This window comes from Odontesthes bonariensis, chromosome 21, assembly GCF_027942865.1.
Source record: "Odontesthes bonariensis isolate fOdoBon6 chromosome 21, fOdoBon6.hap1, whole genome shotgun sequence".
NCBI classification, from domain to species: Eukaryota; Metazoa; Chordata; class Actinopteri; order Atheriniformes; family Atherinopsidae; genus Odontesthes; species Odontesthes bonariensis.
The window spans coordinates 9226871-9246728 of record NC_134526.1 but is presented as its reverse complement, the minus strand read 5'-3'; the positions used below and the strand labels follow the sequence as shown (position 1 = coordinate 9246728).

Below are 19858 nucleotides of genomic sequence, written 5' to 3'. Positions count from 1 at the left end.
ACTTGTGTGTTTACCCCCAAAAAAGATATTGTTGATCATATCTAGGCTGGTGTATGATCTCATAAAAATACCTGTTGAAGTTTGGCTGAAGAGGCCATGTTGATGAACCCCTATTGATCCTTATATGCTTTAGATAGCAGTTTATTCTCTCAAAGTTCCAGAAACAAATCAAAACTTGAAACAAAAACATTTGATGACCCTGATTAATTTTATTTATTTATTTTGATTGATTTTCTTTTTCTACCTGTTTGCATGTTGTTTCTTTTATAGAGTTGGACACTCGTGTTTATTTACCGCTAAACTATTGGCTCAGTAGCTTTCAGGCTCTAGATATTCGGCATAATTTGCACTTTTATCTTTTTTTTTTTTATTTATAAGGGTCCAAACGTAGCCCTGAACATTAAGGGTGTTTGGGGTGTTGCTAGGAAACCGCTCACCTGGAAGCTTTTACTTTGAAGGCACCCGCTTCACTTCCGGTGTCACCAACATTTGTTCGGTCTGACTTGACTCATTAGGATGAAGGTGTCCATGATGACAACTTTAAAATACTAACTGTAACAAGGATGTCTGACACGACCTGCGATATCTACGTCCGTTAAAATGTTTATGGGCCGGTGTTTCGTCGAGTGTCACCTCCGTTCAGGAGCGGCTCATCGAGCTAACGTCAACTAGCTGCTCAGCTAGCATGAACTCGCGCGGCCACTGCTATTGTTTACATCCAGTGCGTATGATGATGGGCCTGGAGAGGCGTGTTAGCTAACTCCGCTACCCGAGCCACTTCCAGGAAAGGTGTCATCCCCCAGCTCGCTCTGTCAGGACCGGGGAGGTCCATCCAAACCACCGCCGCCTGAGGGGTAAGATGGCCAACGGTTATTAACTGTCACATATATCTTTTCAGGGCAGCTCACATCAGCCTTTCCATCACTCACGGATGGGTTTCTAAACAGGCCTACCTGTTAGAAATGGTGCTGACACAACCTATTAATCGACGAAAATGTTGTAATTATCAGATACCTAAATAATCTAATTTGGTTACCAAAATGTACTCTTTTTTTCGTTAAACAAACTACCATTCTTTGTCAAAGTTTCTTTAAATGAATTTGTTTTGCGCTGCTAACCTGACTAATAATTTAAATTCCTAAATTAAAGATTCAGTTAAGTATTGATTATATAAAACTGCGTTTGCTATTAATGAATATTGCTGAATATTTGCTCTATAGCAAATTAATCCCACATGATCTCTTGCACAACACAATGATTCAGATATTATTTATAAGCAGAAATGTTAATAAAACAGTATGAATATAAATTAGTAGATTAACCTATTTTTTAGGTCCAGACTCTCAATTGTGTGTTTGTTAAGTAAAAATAAAGACAAAACATCACAATTTGCAAATAATTTCAACTTTACTTTTTAATTATTTGCAAATAATTAAAGCAGTAATGATACTTATTACTGCAGTTTCACTTGCATTTCACTTGGTTGTTTGATGATGATAAATGACCACAAAAATTGTGAGATAGTCCTAAACCCTGTTATACTAAACAAAGTAATGTAGTTATTGATTTGGATCTAGTCTAAAATGCTCCTTGTGCCTTAAAAAGTAGTGAAATTACCCTCTTTTTTTTGTGTACTTTCAGAAATTAATTAAGGTTAATCAAGTCACAAATTTAGTTTAAAGAAGTATATGCTATGTTACTTTATCTGTAGGATAATCCTTCTAGTCCATGTGTGAACAGTCAAAGTAATATGATCTAATATGGTTTCTGATCTAGACACACAAGCTGTGTTATTAAAAGGAAATAAAGTGAATACTTTTTGTGAGATAGTGGGCTTCATAAAGCCTTAAAGCTAACAGATAGGACAGTGGTGACATTGGAAATTTAGCTTTAGAAATAATCGCTCATTTTGAATCTAAAAGTCTGAAACTTGAAGCAGTGCGTGTCAGTGTTGTTGGGACGGGGCCAACGACACTGCCAACGTTGTGCTATTCTTAATGAAACACCTGGTGAAACATGTGTCAACAGGTCAGTTTCATGTTTGAGTCTAAAATGTTTGTCAAACGTAAAGACTTCGAGGAGATAGTGACTATGTGAAAGACTGCCGGGGAATGTACTTTAAAAAAAAAAAACGAAGCAGAAACACCACATTGCTCACGTGACTCGTCCCGTGTGGCCCAGCAGCATCCGCGTTCGTTTCACCGTGACGTGCATAAACTTATTTTCAAAGCAGGCAAAAAAGCCCTCAAGCGAGTCTATAAACTATGAGGCAAACTTGAGTAGGCTTGCTCTTATGCACAGCTTCAAAACGCACATCAAAGAACATCAATGGAAACCTACAACTGAACTGTTGTTTGATCAACAGATGCTCTGTCCTCTGGACTGAAGAACCTTTGGCAGATTATGAAGCGAAAAATGCAATAAAGAAGTCCTCAAACTGTTGAGCAGCTGAAATTTTCTGTCAAACGAGAAATGAAAAACATTTCACTTCATAAACTGAAGCAGTTGGTTTCCTCTGTAGCTCAACTCTGTGTTACCACAGGAGGAGCTGCTACAACACATTGGCAATCATTTAAGGTTTTAAACTACTTTCAGTCAAACGCAGGCTTTAGATTATTTTGAAATCTTAGGATATACCCAGCTCCATGACAACCAGATATAATATTGATCACCATGAAGCCTTGGCTCAGATTGTTTGAATGTGTCTCTGTGTGCTCTGCAGTGATGGAAGTGTCCTCTCAGGATCCTCCTCTTATGGCTATGGATCTGTCAAAGAGCTATAACCCCCTGACCCACAGCCACTCTGAAGTCGTGGACCTGGCGAAGAAGCCGGAGTGGTACCACAGACGACCACCGAGCTGCAGCACGGACATCACCGCCGCGTACAGATCCAGAGCCTCGTCCTCCTACAGCTCGCTGTCGGCGCAGCCCGGTCCACCCGTCCACTGCAGGGACATGGAGCAGGGCCCCGAGTCTTTGGGGAGCTACATGAGTTCAACGCTCACTCCGGGCCTCGATCTGTACCACGACAGAGTTCACGGCAACCTGTGGCACGCTGGTTTCTACGGAACCGATCAAAGTGGCGGCCCGGTTCCTGAAAGCAGCGGCGGAGAGGAGAGCGACAGCGGCTCGGATGTTATCTTCCTCGTTTCTTCGGCGAAGGAGCCGCTCTTGTGCGGTTCTTTGATCCAGGACGGCGTGGGGCACATCGTGGAGCCTCTGTCCCCCGCCGTGTCCTCGCTGGACGAAGCGAGAGGCTGTTACCTCCTACCTCAGCCCATGAGCTCGCCCAGTCCCGACAGCTCGTACTCAGAGGACTCCTCGGACAGCTCAGTGGACATTCCCGTGCACCACACCAGGCCCGTAGTCCTCCTGTCAGACCTCAACGCCGTTTACGGCAACCCCGTCGATTCCGCCGTGGATATTTCCAGTGACGACAGCGACGTGATTGAAGTTTCAGTCACGAACGACGAGAAGAAAAGCCGGCGTTGTAAGAAAACTCCTCCTCAGAGCGAGAATGGAAAAGCTTCCCCCACAGAGGTGCGACGCAGTTCCAGAATTAAAAAATCTCCATCGGAAATGCCGCGTTTCACCTGCAGCGTGTCGCGGCACAGCTTGAAGAGACAAGTCAAAAACAATGCCGTGGGTATATACCACGAAAGCTGCGACTCGGATGACTTGATGGAGTATGCGTTGAAGTTGTCCAGCTCAGAAGAATCAAACTCGCTGCCAGATCTGCCACAGAGAGCGAGCAGCAACTCGGAGGAATCGGATGTGGACGTCCAGAGTGACGGGAAGTCTCCTCAGAGGGACCAGCAGCCTCGCCACAAAGCTTTGTGCGCGAAACTCAACAATCACACGCAAAAAAAGCCTCTCACTGTTCCTAAAGCTAAGAAGTTAAGAAAAACCAAGCAGGAGCTGAACTGCAGAATCCCCCCAGAGCCGCATCAGAAGGCCACGGCCATCAAGAGCACAGCGGCAACCAAGGCTGCTCGGCGAAAGAGAAGGCGGCGCCCAAACACTGGACCAGCTGCTCCGTTTCCTCCTAGAGAGCCTGAGATCAAGCTCAAATATGCAAAATCTAAAGAAGAGAAGAAGAACAAGAAGTCGGACCGTTTCTGCCCGTTTGTCCACATGGAGCAGAGGCTGTGCAGGGTAGTCAACTATCAAGAGGATGAGGCGGCGGTCCGCAGCGGCAGAGCACAGCAGCAGAAGCAGGCGGCCTCCAGGTCTCTGTCTGGGTTTGTTCCCAGCACATCCTGCTTCCAGCTGGGTCGGCCCGGCTCCGACAGCCGCTGTCAGTCGGTGCAGCTCTGCTGCCTGTGCGGGCAAACCGCCAACGTAATGGGCCTCGGTGACCTCCATGGCCCGTACTGTCCCGGCTTGCTGGTGGACGGTCGGACCTGCAGGACGGAGCAGCAGGAGGATTTACACAGACTCTCTAATAGCTGTTTGGTCAACTCCTCAGACAACGACTGCACAGCTGCTAAAAGTTTGCTCAGGAAGGACAGCCTCTCTCCCACAAAGGTGCCTCTTCATCTGGATGAGTGCTGGATCCACGAGGACTGCGGCATCTGGTCTGCTGGTATCTTTCTAGTCCGAGGAAGGCTGTACGGGTTGGAGGAGGCTGCCCGACTCGCACAGGAAACAGTGAGTGACTCAGACCAGCTTTCTTTATTCAGAATTACAGATAAAACGCTATGTTTTTTTCCCTTTCATTATTCTGATAAATCTCTGAGTTTTACAGGAGTTATTTTAATCTTTCGTATTACTTCAGCCTTTTACCGACCCTTAAAGACAAGTTAAGACTTGTTTTGGGCTTCTTATGATGGAATTAAACTTCTTTATTACAGTCTTATGGGTACCTTTAACACGTCTCTGAAAGTAAGCCGATTGATCTCCATTCTTAAATCTACTGCAGACACATGGATGACACTCAAATTATTTACAGCTGAAACCTGACCTTAACTCTCCTGACAAATTGTTTTCATTCAATTTTTCTCAGCCTCAGTGAAAGTAGGCTTCTTGTTTCCTGATATTCCAGGATGTCCTGGAATAAGCTCAGTGTTACTTTGGATTCTTTGCTTCCCTCAGACTTAAATCTGTAGTCAAAGTCAGCTTTTATCCACTTACCCTTTGAGCAAAGACTTGACTTTGAGATGTTCCCTCATGCTTTCATTGCTTCCCGACAATAATTTCCCCGCCACATACAGCATTTATTGTACTTTGGTCAACGTTTCTTGTGTTTAGATGTGCTTTATGAGTAAACTTGACTTTTCTTTTTCAGATTTGTTCAGCCTGCCAACAAACAGGCGCAATAATGGGTTGTTTCCAAAAGGGATGCCCCAGAAATTATCACTACACATGTGCCATTCAGTCAGGTACACCATCATAATCCAACATTTAAAATATTATGTCCACTTTTCAAGCCTTTTGTTAGCGAGCTGCCATTGTTTCTTCTGCCTGTTAAAGGGACACTATGTAATAAATTAAGTCATTTATTAGCTCAAATCAACATATTCATTCATAAATTAGTCCTCATTGGTGTAAAATTATCTCTATCAACAATCTCACTTATCCTCCTGAGTGAAGAATAACTTGTCTGTATCTACATAGAGCGGGCAAGCTCTATGGAGGCTGCCATGTCCTATGAAAAATGACGAAGTGCCGAGAGGGACATAAAGCACTTCGAATCGCGATTTCCCCAACGCCAGGCCTGCAAGCGGAAATGACGTCATTGTGACGTCATTTCCGCCGAATGGCTTATTACAGCCGCTAATGATAAATAGATTTTATCTCGTAAATTATCCCACTAATAATGCATTGATTGTTACCAAACTTCTGCCGTAGTACACATAGGCTCTTAACTCACAAAACAAGGCATTAGAAAGTTTGTAAGTTTACCGGGAGTTTATTTAAAAGAACACTTTCCAGCAACTACACACTGCTGCTAACGCTGCGTCGACGTCACTTCCGGTAACTCCCGGAATATGACTAATTGCATTGCTTGCACAACAAAGGCTATGTCAACTTATGTTATCTGACATGTTATCTGTCATCTGTATTTATAGTGTTGTTGTATGTGTGTTATGTAATCCTTTGTACTGTGTGTCTTGATTTCTTTTTGTTTGTATGGACCTTGAGTCTGAAGCTATAGCTTCTTGAATCTTGACACATTCCGCCTGCCGTAGTTCAAGAAGTTGCAACGCACATTTGAAAACGCGAGGCGCTAGAGAGCAAATTCATTCGACTTTGCAAAATAAAATTGCACCACTAGATGGGGGAAGAAATTACACAGTGTCCCTTTAATGTGTTCAGCACTCATTTCTTTGATTATTCTCTGTTTTAACTGCTATAAAATGATGGATGTTTCAGGAGCCTCTGCTTCTCTCGTCTTTGAGGGAAGGCCTGAAAAGGCAAATCTGTATAGATTTGTGTGTGAAGTGAATGCTTATGATGAAGCTCATTTTGTGTGTTTTGTGCGCGTTTCTTAGGCTGCATCCTCAACGAAGACAACTTCTCAATGAGATGTCCAGATCATAAGGTAAAGAGAGGATCATTTGTGTTTTAGCCTGACTTTAGAGCTTAATTAAAAGTTTCTTCAGGACTTCAGGACGTAAAAGTGACATAAAGTGACACCATAGTAGAACACTGACACGGTTTTAGTTATTTTACCTTTATAATAAAGTGAAATCCAGTTGTACAATGAACTTAAACTTAACATTTGGACCATCTTTTGTAATGTAATACATTTAAAGCTCCTCAGTCTGTGGAAACGTCCTCTTCAGGGCCATCAGTGTTCAATAGAAATGTTTAGTTTTGATGCTTTGTGGAGAATCCTTTGCAGACCGTGAAGTCAAAGAATGGCTTTCCTCCTTTGAAACACTTTGCCAAGTCTTCACTACAACTGTCTGCAGATGTTTGTTCGGCCTTCTGCAGAAATAGAAGAATATTCCACTTCATTACATTCAGACACTCCTCGCTTTGTTTTGGGTTGCTGTCTGCCTGCATTTGGCTGAATGTGAGCAGACAGTTTGACTCTTTGCTCTTGGGGATTCGTCCCGCTGCTTCTGTCTTCTGTCCGATCATCAATGATTACTGTTGAGCCATTGCTGCTGGAAGCCACGCCTCTCCTCACATCACGCTGCCTCCATGTTGCAGCTTTGCCGTTTTCTCTGGTATTTCCATCCTGTTATTGTGGTGCAGTTTCTGCCTAAAGAATGCTGTTATTCCTAGAGTCGTCTTCTTCTCTTGGCTTTATGTTTTGAAGGATCCTCTATCTGTTGACATTCAGGCCTTTTTTTTGTTATGCGTTCTTTGTTTTGGTCAGAATGAGCCAGAATGTAGATTTCTAATGGATCAGTTTTGTATTTCAGTCCAAGGACGGCCTGTTTGGTTCACGTTTGTCTCCAAATGCCTGATTAATGTAGAAATAATGATGGGATAGCCCATCCCAGGTGATTTTTCATCAGCATCAAAGAGCTGTAATTAATTTGGATGTAAATGCAGAATAAGATTCATTATATAACTGTAGCTTGAGTATTTTCTTGTGTAGCCAAAATAACTAATTTAGTCGGTCTCAAGTGTTCCTGAGCTTCAGAGTTGTCTCGTTTCAGACTGTGAGGAAAGAGTAGAAAATGAGTATTTACAGTGTAAACACAGCTGAGGAATCCCAAACATGCCAAAGAGCTGGTGACGCCACCATCGAACAAAGAAGAAAGGTGAAGAGAAGAAACCGCACTGGCAGCGAGGTAGAGGTCGTCCTTAATGAAGGAAGCAGCTCGAGTCAACATGTTTTTTTTAGAGGAAAGAAAGAAAGAAGTTAAGAGCTTTATAGGCAGACTCAACTGTGTCACCTGTGGATGGAAAAATGGCTTTGATACTGTATGATAATGGATCTGATCAAAGTGAATCACGTTGGTCGGGACGTGAAAACACTGAACATCTCTAACAACTGAAACTCTTTTTTTTAATAATTATTATTTTGCTTCAGTCAAATGAGTTAAAACCATCTAAACCTGCCTTTATCTGTCACCCCCGACAGAGTCTGACTCGTGGTTTCCTTCTACGTAGCTTATTGTTAGCTTTGATGTTAGCTGTAATGCTAAATCCTCATTTGTAAGTGGATGTGGATAAAAGCGTCTGCTAAATGCATAAACATCTTTAACTTGTGAACTTGTTTTTTTATCACCTGCGTAAATGTGATTTCAGCCGTGAAGCTGAGTGAACTGAGAGGAGAAAGAAGTGCTGCGAGAGCTTCTCTCACCAGATATTACTGAGAAACTGCAGCGTAATGGAAAACCTTCAACAGTGTTTTAGTTTGATCAATGAAAGCCCTGAGTTTCCTTTTTAGTTTGAGAAATGTAAAACTGAGGTTCTTAAATTTAAACTGTGGATCTTAAAGAAGCTGCTGTACATGATTCACAGCACTGTGAATGTAAAGTATTTATCTACACATGGCGGCTTTTTAATTTAATTTAAACACTAAATCAACTCTTTAACTCCAGAGGATATCAACTTGAAAAATGGCATTGAGACTGTTTTTTTCTCTACCCAACAGAACAAATCCTTCACAACCGCGAGCAGACGACACAAGAGATGACACAGAAGACATGTGGGGGCCAAGGAGGTTTGTTCACCACCTCTGCTTATTTCATCCATTGCACTCATTTACGACCTGTCGGTTCTCTTCTCACCAGCCGGATTAATCAGTGAACCCAGCGGATACACACAAACTTTTATGTTTAAAAGCTAAACTTTGGACAAAGTGGAACAACACTGAGTCATTTTAGATGACGTTTGGCTGTGCCGTGATGGACCAACATTCAATGGCGTGGTCACGCTTGTCACATGGTCCAGCTTCAGAGTAACCAGTTTCACGTTTTCCATCTTACTTTTCTGACCCTCTTCTTTCTTCTAAAATAAGTGGATCAGGTGACTGATGTACTTCCTTTTTAACCTCGCACAGCAGCTGTGAGAACTTCCTCTCATCACCATTTGGGGGCAGCGTCGCCTTTAAAGGAAACTCACACAGCTTCAACACTCATATCAAATAAATGCACTCACCGGCCACTTTATTAGGTGCACCTGTTCAATTGCTTGTTAACACAAATAACTAATCAGCCAATCGCATGGCTGCAACTCAATGCATTTTGGCATGTAGAGGTGGTCATGGCAACCTGCTGAAGTTCAAACCGAGCATCAGAATGGGGAAGAAAAGGGGATTTAAGGGACTTTGAACGTGGCATGGCTGTTGGTGCCAGATGGGCTGGAATTAAAGCAGTTCTGAAGGCAAAAGGGGGTCCAACCTTTTACTAGCAAGGTGTACCTAATAAAGTGGCCGGTGAGTGTGTATAGATCCAAAGTCTTCTCCTTTAACTGCAGTTAAGTGACTTATCAACCAGAAAATGAGTTTTTTAAGACCTTCACTTATTTGTAGATCGTCGTCACAAGCCTGCAGTCTTTGCTATGACTGAACTTTACATAAAAACATCACATTCAGATAAATATTCCAGCACAAAAATGGGAGAAAAACCAGGCTTCCGAGTGGAAAGTGCAATCAAACAATGACATTGGTTCAGATGAGAAGTCAGAAATAATCGAGATGAAACTGAATTGAAAATCTCGTCGGGTTTCCAGAGTTGTTTTCCAGTCACATTTCGAAGATGTGACGAAAAAAAGGTGAAATTCAAACGATAGAAATCATAAAAACTTACAAAATGATGCAAAAAAAGGTTAATTTGAGGCGTTGGAGAAGATATGAATCATAATGTGAATTATGACCAACCTGTGAATGTTGGGACTCACCAGCTTCTCTCCAGATATGATATAAAATCCCACATATCCCCACAGATTAGGATTCCTTGTTTCTGTTGTTGCTGTCCGTCCTCCTCTGTGTCCTGCTGTTTGAAGTTCAAACAGCAGGACGCCTTCCGTCTGTTTCCAGAGGAAGTTTCGGGACACGTCTCACTTTATTTCTGGTACTTCTCCGGGCTTTTTCAGTATTTTTCCGAGGAGACGGTCTGTAAAAATAGAAAAAAAACAACAACAACAAAAAAACAGCCTGAACAGCATTAATCTGCCCCCTAGCGGACGTAGTTTTGTAATCCGCCAGATGCATAAACTACACAACCGAGCGTGTGAACTGATGTTGGGGAGCTGGAGCTGACTCAGCAGCTCGGGAGTAAATTGGGTTTGTGTTCCGCAGACGTCCTCGTTGACGTGCCGCTGCTCTGTTTGTGTCGTTTGCTCCAGGTCACTCCTCAGATCTCCTCAGGGTGCGACGAGAGCTGCGTGACTTCACCTCGGCTGTTTGGTAACGCTGATTAATGCGTGTGCCGGAGCAGAGGGCCGACTCGTCACGATGGAACCAGGGGCCGCTTTAGCTCCTTCTAAAGGAGGAAAATGTCCTTCGTTTTGTACCGTTTGTGTTCATTCGTAGGTCTTTAACACAGATAAGTTCCACCCATTGGACAGAGCAGAGATGATGTGTGAACGTGTGAGTGAGTGAGTGAGTGCGCGTGTATTTATTCCTTTTTATGAATATCCTCACCTGGAATAGCAGCATCGTAAAGACAGTTTATTATTTGAACATAATTATAATATCAGAGTTTTATTGATCTCTTGTATAGAATATGTCTTATATGTAAGAGGGTACCTTTTCTACAGTTTTTATACTACTTTTCTATTCCTGTTAGTGCTTCGGTCATCAATTAATTTATTTTCCTCTTGTTGCATGCACCCTCGATGTTTTTCTGCCGTGCACTTTAAAGTATGATTTTATATGGGCTGTTATTTATGTCCGTTCTTCCTTTTCGACTAAAAATGATCTGAATTTAACGTAAGGCCGCTGCGCTAAGCTAGGAGTTGCTTCTAAACGCATAGGGTTTCTGTCTAAATGTAACTCAGAGCTCCACATCCCCCCCCCCCCCCCCCGTTAAAGCACATTTACTTTCAGCTCTGGTGTTGGGTTTGGACGAGAGTTCAACCCAGCAAAAAAAAACAACATTTAGTGTTTAGTGAATAAGTGTTTTTGTAGAGGGATTTCAAAAACTGGAACAATTAAAGGGTCAGTTCAACTCCGTCATCACAGTGTTAAAGAAGTAAAGTCGTGTTGTTTTAAACTGCAAAGCTTTGGAGGTGCACATCTGTACATTAGAACATTAGATTAAACAGAAGTAGCTTCAGCTATTTTTTTTAAAAAATGCTCCTGAGTGAAGATTACTCAGTTAAGTGCAGGAAACTATCACCAGGTCACTTAGATACTGAGTAAAAGATGAAAATAGGATGACTTGCAGGCGACTGCTGGAGCTTTCACTTCTTTTTAGGCAGATAATGACACGGGGAATCAAAGGATGGTTATTGTTTGTGGATATTGTGAAAAGAGTCCTATCAGACTCGCGTATAGATTATTGTTCTCTCTGAGTATGAGGCTGTACGCTGGAGTATTTATCCGCAGAGACACGGCTCTGTCTGTTTTATCGTCTCATTTTGCTGAACAGGACGTTTCTGGGCTGCAGACACCAGCATTAAAAGAAAAAAACAAACCTTTCCATTCTGGATTTAGCAGAAGTTAAACATATTTTCTTTATCTTTAGACATTTGCGTGTACAAATTTTGCCGTTTTCCTCTAGAAAGTCTGCGGTGGTGTGTGTGGGAGCCCAGAAAACACAAAGCAAACACGTTCTAGTGATGGCTTTTCACACTTTTAGCAGCCACCGTACTTTCTCTTTAACACTTGGAAGGGGATGTGGATTCTGGTTCTGCTCGCATTCAAAGCGATGCACTCCACCTTTCTGTGCTCCTCCTTTCTGTGCTCCACCTTTCTGTGCTCCACCTTTCTGTGCTCCTCCTCTCTGTGCTCCACCTTTCTGTGCTCCACCTTTCTGTGCTCCACCTTTCTGTGCTCCACCTTTCTGTGCTCCACCTTTCTGTGCTCCTCCTTTCTGTGCTCCACCTTTCTGTGCTCCTCCTTTCTGTGCTCCACCTTCACGTTGTCGTGGGAACGGAAACGTCTGTCTGAGTGACGCTTTGTGTCTTTTTATTTACGAATGACCGCCGCCTGTCTCTGAACACTTTTAGTAAAATTGGAAAATTTCTGGCATCAACGGGTCTCTTTTTCCTCCGTGTCTGGCAGAAGCAAAGCTGTCTGCTGTCTTTCAGGCTGTCCTGTCGCCTCTGCCTCCATCGTCGGAGGCTCGTCGTCTTTTTGATTGAGCTCCTGGTCTGCGGGCTCTGGTCCGACTCTGATCCACCTGCATTCTGCAGCTGAGTTTCCATGAATTCAGCCTCATAAAAAGGCTTTTCCTCCATTTCTGTCTTTGTTAAATTAGATGTAAAAGCAAATGATTAATAAAAAAAACCTAATTTTTGAAAATCTGCAGGGACCTCTTGCTTTTTTTCCTGCCGATATATAATAATACATTTTATTTGAGAAAAACTTTACATCGTTGTGATGGAGTGACCATCACTAGGGTTGTGGGTGTGTTCTGACTGTCACGCCAATGAGCCTGGCTCTTTGGTGTAGTGGTCAGAGCCCCAGTTTAGTACCCAGAAGGCTGGGGTTCGAGTCCCGGCGGCACAACTCTACTCCCCTTCGCTACAATCGTAAAAACAATCTCAAAGTGCTACAGGAGTTGAACCCATAAAAAAAAAGTAAAAAAATTAAGATTTTAAGGATTAAAATGTCTCTTAAAGAAATGTTTTGAGTCCTTTTTTAAAACCAGACGCTATCGGGTTTTTTTTTGTCTCAATATTTCCCTGAATCTCTAGGAAAGTGGTTCGAGGGCTAAGTTAGCATGACTGAGACACAGTTGCCAAATAGAAAGAAACTGAATCTTCAGTTTCTTGTCTGATTAGGTCTGATTAAGACTTTTTGGGGTAATTTTCCGCATTCTGAGGCTGCCTCCATGAAAATGACGCTGCTCATTGTAACCAACATTCAGTTATTTTGAAGCCCTCCAGCTCCCACCTCTGACTGTGAGCTCAGTGAGGTCTGCACTTCATCCTCTGCAAACTAAACTAAAAATTAACTCCAAACTTTCTCAAAGGACCCCAGAATAAGCTGGACGGTATGCTTTTGTGATTCGGGTGAATTGACCCTTTAGTGTCTCTCAGTAACATCTCGCTGCCTTGTGTTGAAGTCGCTGGACTGAATTGTTTTTAAAGAGAATGTTTTAAGTAACGATCAGTTTCAGAGTTTGGTTTCTTGCCTGTAATTTCTATTATTTGAGAAGCTAAAAGATAAATCCTGTTATTTAATAAAAGTAAACCTGTTTCTTTGTCTCAATATGCAGAAATGGATTCAGTTTCCAGTCAAACTGAAGCGCCTGTAACTGTTTTGTCTGTGCAGGAAAATGGGATCTGCAGTCGTTGCTGCTCCTACACGAGAATAAAAAGTTTTACCACTGCAGGGAAGGTTGTTTGTGTTCTTTATGTGATTACAGAAACCTCCTCCTCAGGCCTGGTCACTCCGGGAGTATTTTAAAGGGATAGTTCGCCTCTTTTGACATGAAGCTGTATGACATCCCATATTAGCATTTATGAACATCTTCTTACCCCCGCTGCGTCCTGTGAGCCGAGTTCCAGCTGAGTTTTGGCGTTGACGAAGGTAGTCCGGCTAGTTGGCTGGGGCTTAAAAAATAAAGCGTTTTGCTTCTCAAAACAATATGCGTTCAAAAGAGTAATACATTTGCATCACAAAATCGTTCCCCAGGAAAAAGTCAGACCTCACAATCGCTTGGCGCTATTTTCTCTCCCTTCGTATCACTGCGTGCTGCCGCCTGCCGACAGCCGTGCCTGTTACAGTGTTTACTGCTCGGTCTGCACTTCGGTCTGCATAGTTTACACAGCCCGCAGTTATACGAAGGTAGAGAAAATAGGGCCAAGCGATTGTGAGGTCTGACTTTTTCCTGGAGAACGATTTTGTGATGCAAATGTATTACTCTTTTGAACGCATATTGTTTTGAGAAGCAAAACGCTTTATTTTTGTGGCCCCAGCCAACTAGCCGGACTATCTTCATCAACGCCAAAACTCGGCTGGAACTCGGCTCACAGGACGCAGCGGGGGGTAAGAAAATGTTCATAAATGATGTTGCTAATATGGGATACATATACATACAGCTTCATGTCAAAAGACATCCCTTTAATAAAAAAACTATCCCTTTAATAGCCAAACCAAATGAATCGGGCACATTTTACATACCCATGAAGCAGTGTAAGGTAAATTATATTTATATTGCACCTTTTAAAACCCAAAATAAGGAACGAGTGGGGGGAAAAAAACAATCCTGAAATGTTTATTTTTTAAACTTTTGTGTAACTTTTCTGATGCAGAAACAGGATCGTGGTCGTACGAGATGGATCGCCGACGCCAACAACTGGCCAGAAATCTGCTTCCTGATGTTTGTTTGGATCTCATTTTCTCACCTTAAAAAAAGCCATGCAGGAGCCTCGGTGCTCTCGGTGAGGGATTTGTCTGTGAAAATAAGGTGACAAGAACACAGAGTTCGTACCAACTCTTCATATTTTATTCATAATTTATGGAGTGAAAATCCTAAGTGCTTGTTTTTAGCTGCCAGACAGAATCATCTGTGTTGTGCAGGTAAAACACAGCCAGAGAGGCAAGGCTCACAAAACAAAACATGACGGTTAAACTAGAATACTGGATGCTAAATAGTACATTTCCCAACTACATTTGTCAAATGGTACTACAGTAGTGATATTTACCCTAAAATGTAACAAAACCACCCACAATGATTGATGTGGATTTATAAGAATCTCAGCTCTCTGTTTGTCATCTTTTGTTTTTGGTTTGTAAAAAGAAAACCCGACAGTCGACTGCACAACAGACTTCCTCCACTTTTTGTGTTTTTGTCATTGTTCTGGGTGTCTTTTTACCTCGAGTACTGTGATGTGTCTGACGTCACAGAACAAAGTGATCAGAAAGAGCGAATCTAGCTAATTACGCAGTAATGACTCTTGCTGAGGTCGTAATGACCCTTGCTGAGGTCGTAATGACCCTTGTTGAGGTCGTAATGACCCTTGCTGAGGTCGTAATGACCCTTGCTGAGGTCGTAATGACCCTTGCTGAGGTCGTAATTCTTGGCAGAATTAGCTGTTTTTTTTATTTGACCTAGTGGCCAGCGGTAGTATTACACTTTAAGTCCTTTCTACATCCCTTTTACACACAGTTTATACAGTGTACATTATGGTCAGTGGAGGCTGTTAACATAATGAATTTCCTGTGAAGCGTCTCTGTTGCTGGGACTGATGTGCTCCAAATCCAAAAATATCCCGTAAGTGACTAACAGCGGAGTGTGTGGGCCGTGTGCTGCATTAGTAATACAGAGCAGTTAGAATCTGAGTATTTTCACACAGCTCTGCTTTTGAGTCACGACCCCACTTCAGTGGAAATAATGGCTTCAACACGTCGCAGCTGTGGAGCCTATATCTGGGAGCATTTTGCACCTCCACCTTTCACATCTTTATCACGCTGCTGTGTTGCCCTGCGGCGGCATCAGGACCCCATGTCTTACTTCCTGTCTTCCAGCCACCTTTTTGAAGTCAGAGTAGTCTCACTGCTCTGTCTACGTTTTATTATAGAGGATGAACAGTATGAGGCAGCTTTTTTAGGGGTTTTATTTAATCCAGTGTCTGCTGATGCTCACGTGTCTTTATTTTACGGTTGGCATGGACACAAACATCTGGAGTCATGACAGTTTTTCCCTCTGTTTCCTCTCATATCTGTTTATTGCCCTCGTATTTCGCCTCATCTCTCCCGTGTTCAGTTCACTCAGTCTGTCTCTTATCTCGGTCTCCTCTGATCACAGTCCTGCCTCGGTATCTTTGCTGCTTTTACAGGTGGCTCAGCACTAAATGCTGCTCAAATCAACACAAGGTAAACATGTAACGGCTTGTAAAGTGGATCAGGAGAACGTTAGACACAGAACATGCAGTTTGTGTTTAACCTGCTTATCTGAAAGGAAAGAGAGGATATACAGTACGGTGCAAACATCTTGATCTACCTTTCACAGACTTTTCTTTTTTAAGTGGTCTTGAGCAATAGTTTTTTTTCTTTGGACATTGGCTGTTTTTTTCCTGCTCATTTTCAGTCCAGTCCTTGTACCTGATCATTTTCAGAGGAATGTGGTTTTTCTTTTATTATTCATCCCACTTAACACTAACCTGTGAACCATTCAGGCATAAAAAAAAAAGGTTCCTAACTCAAGGGATGAATCTGTGTTGTGTCGACACATAACAGACTTAGCAAAGAAGCCATTTTAAATTGTAACTTTAGGCACTTTGTTCCCAGCAGCCTGTCTCAAAGACACATCGTTCCTATTTCTTTAGTTGCATCTATGAAAAACAGCAAAGATAACACAGTTTGACTGACAGAAAATTGTATTTCTGCAGCAACAAGGTGATTCTCAAAGAGCTGTTTGCTGAAAACTTGGCATATCTCAGCATGGTGTGCAGTGTGTCCTTAAAACATTTGAGGAAACTGGACAAGTGGAGGACAGAAGAAGAAGTGTCAGGCCTAAAGAACTATCTACAGCAGATGAACAGGATCTGAAAGTGATGTCCTTAAGAAAGAGGAAAAAATCCAGCAAAGACCTGACACAGGAGCTGAGAGATGCATCTGGACCTTCAGCTGATCCATCTGCTGTTGGCCCAAGCCTCATCAGAAATGGGCTCCATGGAAGGGTGGCTGTCAAGAAGCAGTTCTTAAGGAAGGGAAACAGGGAGAAAAGGCTGAGCTGTGCCAAAGGACACAAGAAGTGGGCTGAAAATCAGTGGCAGCAGGTCTGATGGAGGGATGAATCCTCCCCAGAGCCCGGAGCTCAACATTACTGAAGCAGTGTGGGATCATGTTGGCAGAGAACGGAACAAAAGGCAGCCCACATCCAAAGAAGAGCTTTGGGATGTCCTTCAAGAAGCCTGGAGAACTATTCCTGAAGACTCCTTAAAGAAAGGACAGAAAGCTTTTCTAAGAGGGTTCAGGATGTGTTGGAGAATAAAGGAACTCAGACCAAATATTCACTTTAAAGCTCCTTAGAATTGTACAAACTCTGTTTTTGCCTTATATGCTATATTTACATTTATGTTTGCATGTGTTTAAACAAATCACTGCATCTATTTTCCATTTTCTTGGCAGTATTTGAAGAAACGTAACTGTGCGTCACAAAGTTTCCACTGAGATGAGCAGCTGTGTAAAATTCTGACATGTCAGATTTGCCTGAGTCTCACTTCTTGCAGAATTATTTATAAAGCTCAGTAATGTAACAGACATGATACAAGAGAAGTAAACAAGCATAAAATGAATGATGTTACAGAAGGAAGACGTTCCTTTTTCATTGATAGGTTCTGGCAGTCCAGTTCAGTCGGACTTTCAGCTTCTTCTGCACATTCCCACAGATTTCTGTGGCTTTACTTCAAAGAAGGCTTGTCTGGATTCTGTTCAGGCTGCCAAATAGATGTGGATAAATGTGTCCCGGATCACCTCTGAGTCCATCAGGTTTTCACACCTGTATTTAGAACTGCCTACGTGCAATCAGATCATCCAGGACGCATCGTAACATCAGAAGAGAACATTACCTCAGACAGAAAAATCTCTCTGCTCCAAGTAAAACAGCCCCCAAGATTTCCACAGCTCAATGTTGGATCATTTTAGATCTTTCTCAAGGCACCATTTAAAACCAATCTCATTTAATCAATTATGTAAATCAAATTCAAATCAAATCAAATTTATTTATATAGCACATTTCATGTACAAACAATTCAAAGTGCTTTACATAAAATAAAAGCATTGCAGCAGGGAGTGTAAGAAGCATTAAAAATACATAAAAGAATATAAAAAGAAACAAATAAAATCAATATGAAATGTCTAGATGATTCTTATCCTTTTATGCCTCAAAATAGCTTCAGCTCCACGCTGGCCTGATTAATATTGTACAATTTGACTCCACAAATCTGTGAAATGCAGCATGTTCCACTCCAGGCTATGACTTCTGAACACCACATGAACGCGTTACCACGGTTAGAAACCCGATTTTCACCAGAGGCGCTCTGTAAAGAGGTTCAAATGAGCAATAATTAAATTGGATATTTCCTGAGTAGATTTTATTGGTTGCAGTTTCACCTTCTACGCCTCCTTTTCAGAATCTTATCGCATCTGCAGCTGCATTAAGTGTGTTTTTTTTTTTAGAGGCAGTAACGTGGTGTGACCTCACCGTCCTCGTGTCTTTCAATTAGTGATGCATCACGCACCTCTGTGATGAGAAGAGACAGTGAACGCCTCCTCGCTGTTGGTGAATGTGTCTGCCAGAGAAACTCTAATTACTATTCTGATCAGGCAGCGCCGCTTTGCTCCTTCACTCAGCTGCACGTGTTCGTGCTTCTTCCGTTTCTTCCTCCTTCAGATTGTTTTATTGGGCTGATAGGAGGCGGAGGAATCGCCATGCTCATTCTCATCAGTGTGTAAAAGGCTTCGGTTTGGATTTGTTGTGAGAAGCCCTCGGCTGAGCAGGTCAGTTGCTGATGGGTGGAGGGTTTTTAGCTGTAACTTTGACTCAGATTCTCCCTGGGTGGGAGGTTTTGAAGCAGAAGCTGATCATGACACCCCGGCCTGATACATTTCTCTGTGGGTTTACAGCTTCGTGGGGCGTTTTGAGTTTACTAAAGCATAATTATGTGACCAAAACACTGCACGGGTTGGCTTAACTCTCAAAACAAAACAATCTCTGACGGTTTTTGTTGTAGTGTGGGTTTGAACTTGCCGGTAAGGGTTGATATCTTGGCTTTAAATCCACAGTTTGATCAAAGAGAAATGAGAAGCCGGCTCCCACATATCAGTGGTTTCACACTTCAAAGTCCAGGAAAACACAGCCTCGCTCTGGCTCCGACTGCCTTGTTCAGTTTTTAATGAACAGAGAAAAGTCTGAGGTGGGGTAACTGCACACGGCGACAGTATTTCCTGTGGTGTTTCATCTTCAAACTGAGACACCAAAACAACACAGACTTCACAGGGAGCGACTTCCTGCTTTCACCAGCAACAACGCTGGCTTGAATCTGTGGCTCGAGCATCTGTGGCATCATTAAATAAGAGATAACTGCAGCCTCAACTTGAGTCTTCTTTCTTTTGGTACCAGTATCTTTTCTTCACTTCTATTTCTGGTCTGTGATGGAAAAGCTGCTGAAGGGCCCCGTGTTGACTGCGGTTACGGTTGTGTTTGTGTTTGTTTTGGTCTGGGATGTCGTGCTCTAAAACAGCATCTAGTGGCCATTGCAGAACCTTTAAAGGCAACCTATTATGGAAAAATCACTTTTTGTCTGTTCTTGGGAGCATATATTGGGTTGTAGGAAGTAAACAAATGTAAAAAAACAAAAACAACTCTGTTTTAAAAACTTGGTCCAGTTTAGCGATGGACTGAAGAAACTGAGCCACAAAGAGGGATCAGTTCCAACTCTGAGCCTGAACTTAAGAGCAGGGAAATGGATGTATCTGAGAAATAATTCCTTATGCTTTATTTATTGATTCAGCAGCAGCTAACGCTAACAGCTCAGCTGATGAAGATGATGTACACCAACTTCTAAAGAGTTATTGCTGTTACTTTCTGAAAGATGAACATTATTCTGGGCTGTAAGGATCACAATAACATCAATTTAACTGACCTGTCCATGAGGGAAGTTTCTGTTGATGCAATGTAGTAGTTTCAGTGATATGGACTTTTAGCCTAAATTTATGGGGAATTTCTTTAAATCTCCAACTCTCCACAAGCTTTCATGAAAGACAGCTTGGTGTTTGTGGCGTAATCTCATCGACAGACAAATGACACATACATTCTTCTCAATAAGAACA

The 19858-nt window shown here is 42.4% G+C and overlaps 1 protein-coding gene across 1 annotated transcript; it reads left to right on the top strand.

Moving 5' to 3' along the window:
* Positions 1 to 488: 488 nt before the first annotated feature.
* On the top strand, positions 489 to 13409 carry LOC142371489 (uncharacterized). The gene is made up of 6 exons (XM_075454162.1): positions 489 to 854; positions 2723 to 4650; positions 5288 to 5381; positions 6495 to 6544; positions 8561 to 8629; positions 10255 to 13409. Exons 2-5 carry the CDS (start codon positions 2725 to 2727, stop codon positions 8600 to 8602), a joined length of 2112 nt encoding a protein of 703 aa, XP_075310277.1. The 5' UTR covers positions 489 to 854; positions 2723 to 2724; the 3' UTR covers positions 8603 to 8629; positions 10255 to 13409.
* The last annotated feature ends 6449 nt before the right edge of the window (positions 13410 to 19858 follow it).

Bases quoted from the DNA above. Each gene is read 5' to 3' on its own strand.
- LOC142371489 (XM_075454162.1), top strand. From the start codon at position 2,725: ATGGAAGTGTCCTCTCAGGATCCTCCTCTTATGGCTATGGATCTGTCA. The intron at 4,651-5,287 runs GTGAGTGACTCA...TTTCTTTTTCAG, and splicing joins CCCGACTCGCACAGGAAACA to ATTTGTTCAGCCTGCCAACA. The intron at 6,545-8,560 runs GTAAAGAGAGGA...TCTACCCAACAG, and splicing joins TGAGATGTCCAGATCATAAG to AACAAATCCTTCACAACCGC.